The sequence below is a fragment of the Rhinopithecus roxellana genome, chromosome 2 (genome assembly GCF_007565055.1).
Source record: "Rhinopithecus roxellana isolate Shanxi Qingling chromosome 2, ASM756505v1, whole genome shotgun sequence".
Lineage (NCBI taxonomy): Eukaryota > Metazoa > Chordata > Mammalia > Primates > Cercopithecidae > Rhinopithecus > Rhinopithecus roxellana.
Window position 1 is genome coordinate 103,331,018 of NC_044550.1, and position 10,217 is coordinate 103,341,234.

The following is a 10,217-nucleotide window of genomic DNA, read 5'->3' on the forward strand; positions in this document are numbered from 1 at the left end:
TGTCCTTTTTATGCCTATCAAGGTGTTATTTGCGTTCTCCCGGATGCCAACAGTAAAAATAGGCACAAAAAGCCTCCTTGATTTGTCTTTCTTCCAGATGGCTCAAAGGGTAGTCAAATATCAACCTTGTTCATCTGCACAACCCTAAGAGGTGGGAAAGCAGATCTTTTAATTCCCTGTCTCATCCCACTCCCCTCCTGCCCACTCGGTTCACTTTACAGATGGAAACCCTGAATCACTGACAAACTAAGTGACCACAAAAGGTTATTGTCAGAGATAAAAGTAGGATTAAAACTGGTTTCATAATTCCAAACCTTCATTTCCTCATATCCATATTAGACACAAAAGGCTTTGAACAGGAAGGAGTTCTCTCTTACAGAAATATCCTCTTCCAATGTATACTCTTACAATGAATCTTTCTACTTACATGGAAATTGATAGGAGGGGGTAACTCGAGTCTCCCAACTTGACACAGAGGAGCTACCCTGAGATCCAGTCTATATCTAACTGCTCACTGGGCATCTAAACCTTGATGTCCCATAAGCATCTCCAACTCATCATACCTAAAACTGAAATCATTATCATTCCCACACCAAACCTGTTTCTCTTTCTGCATTTCTTGCCTCAATACAGCTTTTCCTCTAGACATCCACCTCCTCCTTCTACCTCAACCTCCACATCTCATTAATCAGAATGCCCAATGCATTTCACTTCTCAGATCACTCCCTGGGTCACCCCCAACTCATCCCCATTGCTCTTGTTTTTGCATCAGCTGAAATCTGAATCATTGAGGTAGCCTCTGGTGGTTCTCTCTTAGTGCAGTCCAATGCCTTTCTATGCCTCCTCCATCTTCCTCACTGCCACCCTAACTATAGACCCCGTGACTCTTGTTCAAATCTCCCAATGACCATTCTGAGAAACTTTCATGAGAAGTCAAGCCTTAGCACTATACCACCATCTTTTCATGATGTGGCCCCTGCCTACCTCTTGGATATCCTCTTCTGGAATTTTTCCCCTTACTCCACCTATTCCATATGACTTGCTGGTCTCTGGCACAAGACCCAACCTCCATCACCTCTGACAAACTTCTCCTCACTCTGGCTTCCTCACTGTTCTCCAACCACCAAGGTGGATACCTGCTTAGGACCCAAACCCTGGCCATTCCCTCTGGGTAAAAGGTCTGAGACCCTTTGCATGGTTAATTAACTTACCTTCTTGGAGACTCCTCAGATGTTACCTTCTCAGTGAGGTTTATCCTGGCCACTCTATTCAGTGTTCACACAGGCCCCACCCCTGGCACTCCAGGTCCTTCTGACCACCTTAATTATTTTCATGTCACCTCTGAACAGGCTATGTGTTTACCTACTATGTTCATTGCTCACTGTCTGTGGCCCCACTGCCCCATCCTCACCCCTACCTCTAGAAAACAAGCTCCAGGATGGCAGGGATTTTTGTCTCATTAAGTTCATATTCCAAGCACCTAAAAGAGTGCCTGGCAAATAGCAGGTGCCCAACACATTCTTTTGTTGAATAAATTGAACGCATAAGTGTACATATTATTTTATATTTTTTTCATATATTCTTCCTTAAATCTAGAACAACCTAATTCATATCCTATTCACTCTCATCTACAGTGTCATTGACACTTTTTTACTGCAAACATTTCTTTCTTTCTTTCTTTTTTTTTGAGACGAGGTTTCACTGTTGTTGCCTAGGCTGGAGTGCAATGGCGTGATCTCGGCTCACCACAACCTCCGCCTCCCAGGTTCAAGCGATTGTCTGCTTCAGCCTCCCGAGTAGTTGGGATTATAGGCATATGCCACCAAGCCTGGCTAATTTTGTATTTTTAGTAGAGACGAGGTTTCCCCATGTTGGTCAGGCTGGTCTCGAACTCCTGACATTAGGTGATCCAACTGCCTTGGCCTCCCAAAGTGCTGGGATTACAGGTGTGAGCCACCGCACCTGGCCTACTACAAACATTTCTTGTTTACCTATTGGTCTCCCCTATGTCTTGGGTCAGAGGGTGCGTCTTAGGTTATCTTTCTATGCTCTCTCCTCATATATACCAGAAAGTAAAAGTCACTTAAATATTTGTCAAACTCAACTGACGTGATTAATGTTACCTTCTAGGCAAAGGACCTAAACACACAGATCAGATACAAGCTCTGATCATAATTGCACAGAAGAGCTCATTTCAGAGCCATAGATACCTTCGCTCCATAAATTCTTTTGCTTAAAATGGGAGGTACTATTGCATCAGTTTGGATAACAGTTGAGGCAGAGGCTAATTTTTTAAAATTCTATTTTGCCAGGACTTCAGAAAACACAATTTAGTGTTGAATAGCTGGTCTCAGACCAGATGGTTGGTACATTCTGATTTTTAGAACTGGGGACGCTCCCTGACTAAAAATAAAGTAGCGGAAAGGGAGGGTGGAATCACTATGACTTAGTTATTTACCTATTGGCAGGACACTATGCCAGTGATTTTGTATCTATTAACTCTTTTTATCCTCAAAATAAATATGTGAGGCATACTGTCATTTATACGTTACAGATAAGTAACCTGAGGTTCAGAAAATTAAACAAGTTGTCCAAGATTACACAGCAGGACTGAAATCTGATAAATCCCCTACGCCACAAATCCAAGCACCATGTTGTCCGTGTTTCCCCAGAACCATGTTGTCGGTGTTTCCCCAGCACCATGTTGTCCGTGTTTCCCCAGAACCATGTTGTCGGTGTTTCCCCAGCACCATGTTGTCGGTGTTTCACCAGCACCATGTTGCCCGTGTTTCCCCAGCACCATGTTGCCCGTGTTTCCCCAGAACCATGTTGTCTCTGCCCACTGTGTGGTAGTTTCATTCTTGGAATCACCTTCCTGTACATAATGGACTCATATACCTATTTTACTATCTTTGCATCTTTAGCATTTGGTTCTTTTATGACCACTGTGGAATATTTTCTGTAACTCACACATTCTTTTAGAGTTCAGAGCCTACAGGACTATGGAACCTAATAAAGTCTAGCACAAACCCGTGAGTGCCACAAAGTGTCACACACATGTCAATCAAGTCCACGGGCCTGCTATAGAGAAGTGCCCCTTTCAATGAGCTACCTGGAAAGGCGCACCTACAGTTGCCAGGGTGGACTGATCGACTGGCATTGAGCACTGATTAGGAAGTAGTTCTGGATTCAAACTTTCGCATTTCCTCTCAAGGATTTCTCATTTTCTCAGGCAAAACAAAACAAAACCCAAACAAACAGAAAAACACAAAAATAGATGGAGTAGGCATCCAGAAAAAGTGGGAGTAATAAAGGGAAATGCACTGCTGGATTACACTGTGAATAGCCAGAGCACAGGCCATGTCATGCCCCAGGACTGGACAGAGAACAATCTAGTTAAAAGCATAGGAAGAACAGCTATTGTCCTTTAGGGAGGGTTGTTTAAGAGCAGCAGACTTACCGAAACACTCAGAAGTCTATTGCACAGAAAAAACTGTGTTCAATTCTGTTACAGCCATCACTGCTGTGACCACTGAGGTGAAGGGCAGAGGAGGGAAAGGCTGTCATAGAACCAAAGACCACATTCAAAAAATAATTACTGGATCCACTGACTTAATTCCAACCAGGAAAAGCACCAGGAAAGACATTTAGTGATTCACAAGCTCAGTTGAGTAGAAACTTAAAGATGGCAACGATGTAGCTAGCCCCCAAGGTCAAAAGTGGAAAATGCTTGCTATGGGCAAGGCAGAGGGCGCTTCGAGAAGCTTCACTTCCGGGACTTGCTGGGCACTCCCAAGACAAGGGCGAGCAGAGCTCTGTCTCCAACCAGGGAACAGTCAGTCTATGGATCTACCAATCACTGTGGATGGTCTCTAGTTTGACACCCTGTCATTTGTCTCTGTCACTAGTGACCTTTGGAGTAAAATGCTCATTCAATTTTATGACTAGGAGAGGCTCCAGAGATTTATCTAATCCCCCTGCCCGCCCCCCCATCTTACTGATGAAGCTTCTCAGACATAGACAGATGAAGGGAATCCAATTTTTCAACTTTTATGAGAACGTGAAGTACAATAACAGAAAATATATTCTGGATGGTTCGCGGTAGTGGTATGTTTGCATACTCGACTGGGTTCACCCCAGGAGTACACCTGTATTTGTCAGAGCATGTGTTCCAATATGGGATTTGGAAAAATATGATCAGTTGATGGCTCAGAAAATAATGTTTGAAAAAACAAAATGTTCAGAAAGTCGGGTTTGGCATTTGCATGCATGCTGAGGTACACAAGCTAGGGAAGAAAAGAGAAGAGAAACATGTCCTACTCCTTTTCTCATTTCTTAACTTTCATGGAGACGTGTGTTTTGAGGGGGAAATTGTGCTCATCTGGAGAGTCTACAAGAGCTTTTCTTTTCTCTTTTCCTTTTTGTTTTTGTTTTTATTTTTTGTTTCGTTTGTTTGTTTTGAGACAGAGTCTTGCTCTGTTTCCCAGGCTGGAGTGCAGTGGCCTGATCTCGGTTCCCTGCAACCTCCGCCTCCCTAGGTTCAAGCGATTCTCCTGCCTCTGCTTCCCACGTAGTTGGATTTAGAGATGTGTACCACCACGCCCAGCTAATTTTTATATTTTTATTAGAGACGGGGTTTCACCAGGTTGGCCAGGCTGGTCTCGAATTCCTGGCCTCCTGTGATCTGCCCATCATGGCCTCCCAAAGGGCTGGGATCACAGGCGTTAGCCACGGTGCCCAGCCCCACATGAGCTATTGATAAAGGTGACAACAGAAAAAAATACAGGCCGGGCGCGGTGGCTCAAGCCTGTAATCCCAGCACTTTGGGAGGCCGAGACGGGCGGATCACGAGGTCAGGAGATCGAGACCATCCTGGCTAACACAGTGAAACCCCGTCTCTACTAAAAATACAAAAAACTAGCCGGGCGAGGTGGCGGGCGCCTGTAGTCCCAGCTACTCGGGAGGCTGAGGCGGGAGAATGGCGCAAACCCGGGAGGCGGAGCTTGCAGTGAGCTGAGATCCGGCCACTGCACTCCAGTCCGGGCGACAGAGCGAGACTCCGCCTCAAAAAAAAAAAAAAAAAAAAAAAAAAAAAAGAAAAAAATACAGATAGTGAAGAAGGGGCAAGAAGTGCATATGTATAGAACAAAGTGAATTAGCAGGTCACCTAGAATTTTCATGACTATAACAGCTTAAGAGTGCTCTTTGAAAAACTGACCTAAATATATTATATGTATATATATTATAATACATATATTATACGTATTATATAATACATGGATATATTATAATTGTATATTATAACACATATCCATGTAGCTTCACTAGTGGCTGGGGCTGGGAGAATGAGCATGAGAGATTCTGGAGAAGTAGAGAGAAGATAATGAAGGAGACTGCTGCCCGAGGAGCCACAGTGGCGGCTGGGAGAGGGCATCTGGGACAGCAAATATCTAGGAGCCCCAGAAAAGAAGGGCTGGTGGAGTGAGCTGCAGCTTGCATTGTCCTTCCTCCTGAAAGCTGCTTCCTCCACCCCGAGGCGAAAGTTTCTCAGTCTTTCCCTGGGGTCAGACACCGGTGGAATTAGTGAAGCAGGAGGGAAAGAAAATGGCAAGGAGATCTCAGGAGCCCTCTTTGTGTAAGGAGAGTAAAATCCACAATAAACTCAGGAAACTCATAAAGAGAGCAGAAGAGAATAGCAAGCCTTTGTATTAGGCACAGCTCTTTGTTTACACTGAAAATAGAAACAGGCAAACCAAAGTGCCTGCAGGTTGCCTTTCTCCTTCCTTTTTCTTTCTTCCTTCATGCAGTGCTTAACTATGCAAACATCCGGGTCCTAAAAGGACATTAAATATTGGTTGATGGAGTCTTAAAATCCAGGAGCAACCCAGAAATGTTTACAAAGGGTGCCTGAGAAACTCCTAATTCTAAAAGCATTGCAAGTTTAGTATTCCTCAGATAAAGGTAACCAGAGCCTGTAAACCTTTCCTAAACTAAGGAAAACATTACTTGATCTTAAAATGTGAGCAGTGATTTGGAAATGTTTTCTTGTATTATTGGCATTATAGACAACATTAGAGATAAAATTCATTACTAGTAAGGAAAAATCTTTTTTTTTTTTTTTAGCATTACCTTATCCCCACTTACACAATTAAAAGGGGGTGTGTGTTAACAGAGCTTGTTCAGATAATGAGCTTGCTCACTACTTAAACTTTCTGTCCCCCGTGTATCTTTTTATTCACTGGCCTGTTATCTGCATCAGGTACCTGGGGGCTTTTTTAAAATGAATGTTGCCTCCTCCATTTTGCAGAAAGCAATGAGAACGGCAGCACTGGAACACCTGCATTATATCAATAAAGGGATAGAGAGGAGACTGAAGCTCAAGAGCTAGCAAATTTGAATTTGTACATTCAGTTATTGCCTGTGTGCCCCCTGTCCCCAAACTCATATTCATCTTCTGAAAAAGGCAGCTGAGAACCCAGCACTTTTGACTGCTTTTTGTTTTCTTTTGTATTTCTCTTTCCCATTGGAGGTTCAATGTGTGGGAATTATGACTCTTCTAGTCACTGTGTGTGCATGTGAGCAGGGGGTATTATTTACTGTGTACTAAAATATAATTTTTTTGTGTATGTGTTTCTCCCCAGATAGCTACATTATTGGCTACTTGACAAGCAACCCCGTATACTTAGTATCTTCAAAATCCAAGCAGATAGCAAAAAGCTCACCACAGAGCAGAAAATGAATGGATTGCTTTTTTTAAAAAAAAGTGAATGACTGATTGAATGAATGAATGAATGAATGAATGAATGAATGAATACATTTATTGTCTGTAGTTGAACCTGCTTGTAGGCCCTACATAGTGCCAATAGATCCTACAAATCCGCATTTCATATTGGCAACTCCACCTGCTATTGTTTGATTTGGGAGCTGTTCTATTTACACAATGAATATATACTGAAATATAAACAGAAATATCTTACTTCTGTATATTTTGGGTTGTAACCATTCACCACGTATTACAACAGTCTTTTCTTTTCTTCCTGACTCCTCCAGGACAGAACATTATTCCATCCTGTGAGCAACAGCTGCATGGATTGCAACCCCGCAGAGAAGAAGATTTTCATGGCCAGATGTGACCCTCTCTCTGAGACTCAGCAGTGGATTTTTGAACACATTAATATGACTGTTTTAGAAAAACTTAACCACCATGCCAGCTCCTAGAAAGAAGGAAGGAAGAAAGAGTGATTACCTACAGATTATAAATGAAATTTTAGCCAGCATCTGGGTCGAAGGAGTCAGGAATAACATTTCCTCGATCCAGGAAGGCTGGTTTAAAGATTTGTAAATGCCATGTCAAAGTAGGTTGTTTTGAAGAACTTCCTGCATCTGAAGAACTTGGCTGAGAATCTCACCAGCTGCTTCTGAGAACTCGAGACTAGCAGTTCCCTTGCTGGCCAAGGGCAAAGATAATTTAGGGACTTTTCAAAACAACTGCTGAGCTAATAAATCCTAGCATTTCTCAGGTCAAATCCTGCAGTAGTGAGTAGCTATGAATGGATCCTATTAACTGGGTGGGAGGGGGGTGAAAACGGAGTGCATGACTGCTCTGACAACCTGAGGATATCACAGGTTTAGAACTAGCCACGCTTAAAGGGTGAGCTGTACTCTTTGGTGCCATTCTCTGACTAAGAATGGGTTAAGCAGGTTTAACCCTTAAAAGTGCTGCAGATGATTTCAGAGTGCTCATACTATTCTGTTTTTTGTTTTGTTTTTGTTTTTAAGTGAGGGTGCAATATCTAATGTAAGACATCAATTACATAATGAAATGGACAGCCAGTGTTCCCATCCTTTCGTTTATATTTGCCCTCTTGTTTTTTCAGAGCAAAGGTTTCTTATTGTTTGTGGAAGTTCGTGCTCCTTGAATCCACTGGGTTTCTAATTCAGTGCCCTTCTATGAATCCAGTTAAAAACAAAAACAAAAACAAAAACAAAAATCTGTGCTCTCAAGTTACTCCAAAGAAAGATCTCACAGAAGCAGCAAAACCAAGTAAGATTTAGGAGAGGGACTTCCCTGGGAAATCAATTTTTACTTTTCTATTATTTTTAAAACCTTAAAAGTCTGATATTTGTCCAGTCATAATTTTTATTAAGCAAGGAAATGGAGTGAGGTTGATGTAATTAGTTTAGGAGATTCTTAAACCCAAATAAATCTACACTCCAAGTGATATGTGAAAATGGCTTGGTTCACTTCAATTCTGTTTAATCAGTGGTGGGAGCATAGAAGTGGTTTCATTCGTTCGTTTGTTTATTTGGGTTTTGCTTTTGTTTTTTATCTTTTTCTCGTTGTCATTCTTTTGTAGTGTTGATATTAATGATGTTCTTTTATTTGGAATCTCATAAAAGGAATTACCATTAATAAAGTGTTTCTGACACCATTTTCTGTTAATGGGACAATATTTCAGGGATGAAGAAAGGAATGCTCTGAAAACTAAATGGAACAATTAATCCTTAAAACAATTTTTTACTGTTCAATAATATCAGGATGGGGGAAGAATATACAGGTATCAAGGTGGTTCTCGAGATAAAAGAATCATGTTTATTACACATCTCTTAAGTTTTTTCAGTATAAAAGTGTTTTAACTTTGCTTTCTTTTTGTTTTTTGTTTGAAGTTGGTTTTCCTGTTAATAAAAATTTATATAACATCTTGGATCTAGAGCATTAAATTTTAGAACTGGGAAGACTCCTAGGATCCAATCCCTTTGCTTCTTCAGATGAATAATAAAAGCCCAGAAAGGCCCAACTCCTGGCCAGGCTGATGTCTTCTGGGCCGTATTCCTGTGTTTTTTATCTTGTGCTGTGTTGCCTCACTCTGTTATCAAAGCTGGTTCTGGAGTTTACTGTGATTTAACTTGAGATTTTCAATCACTAGCTGAGAAAACTATGCCTCCCTGGGGATGCCCACTAAAGTAATATCCACATTCAGAAACTGTAGTACAGTACATGAAGCCTCTTCTTGTACATGTTCATGATTTTGTTATCTCCCTGAAACCTAATGAAAATATCTAGTTAAACTACCAGGCCAATAGTTGGGGAAGAGTTATTTCATTATCTTCACTGATTTTTCAAGCATTCTTTTGAAGAGCTATTTTTTAATTTTTCTTTCTTTTTTTTTTTTTAAATTATACTTTAAGTTCTGGGATACATGTGGAGAATGTGCAGGTTTGTTACATAAGTATACACACTGCCATGGTGGTTTGCTGCACCCATCAAACCCTCATCTACATTAGGTATTTCTCCTAATGCTATCCTTCCCTCAGTCCCCTACCCGCTGACAGGCTGCAGTGTGTGATGTTCCCCCAGTGTTTGATGTTCCCCTCCCTGTGTCCATGTGTTCTCGTTGTTCAGTTCCCACTTATGAGTGCAGATATGTGGTGTTTGGTTTTCTGTTCCTGTGTTAGTTTGCTGAGAATGGTGGTTTCCAGCTTCATCCATGTCCCTGCAAAAGACATGAACTCATCCTTTTTTATGGCTGCATAGTATTCCATGGTATATATATACCACATTTTCTTTATCCAGTTTATCATTGATGGGCATTTGGATTGGTTCCAAGTCTTTGCTATTGTGAACAGTGTTGCAATAAACATACGTGTGCATGTGTCTTTATAGTAAAATGATTTCTAATCCTTTGGGTATAGACCCAGTAATGGGATAGCTGGGTCAAATGGTATTTCTGATTCTAGATCCTTGAGGAATCGCCAGACTGTCTTCTGCAATGGTTGAACTAATTTACACTCCAACCAACAGTGTAAACGTGTTTCTATTTCTCCACATCCTCTCCAGCATCTGTTGTTTCCTGACTTTTTAATGACCGCCATTCTAACTGGCGTGAGATGGTATAGCATTGTGGTTTTGATTTGCATTTCTCTAATGACCAGTGATGATGAGCTTTTTTTCATATGTTTTTTGGCTGCATAAATGTCTTCTTTTGAGAAGTGTCTGTTCATACCCTTTGCCCAGTTTTTGAGGGGGTATTTTTTTGTTGTAAATTTGTTTAAGTTCTTTGTAGATTCTGGATATTAGCCCTTTGTTAGATGGATAAATTGCAAAAATGTTCTCCCATTCTGTAGGGTGCCTGTTCACTCTGATGATAGTTCCTTTCACTGTGGAGAAGTTCTTTAGTTTAATTAGATCCCATTTGTCAATTTTGGCTTTTGTTGCC

General features: G+C 41.3%; 1 protein-coding gene across 2 annotated transcripts in view; it reads left to right on the forward strand.

The window, feature by feature from the left end:
* The window catches only part of GALNTL6 (polypeptide N-acetylgalactosaminyltransferase like 6), a 1,271,092-nt gene extending 1,262,392 nt beyond the window's left edge, over positions 1-8,700 (forward strand). Inside the window, exon 13 of one of the 2 annotated variants that reach the window (XM_010363999.2) lies at positions 7,051-8,700. In XM_010363999.2, the coding sequence (XP_010362301.1) occupies positions 7,051-7,218 (168 nt within the window). In that variant the 3' untranslated portion in view covers positions 7,219-8,700. The remainder of the gene's footprint in view (positions 1-7,050) is intronic. The other variant, XM_010364000.1, reaches the window with a different exon arrangement.
* The last annotated feature ends 1,517 nt before the right edge of the window (positions 8,701-10,217 follow it).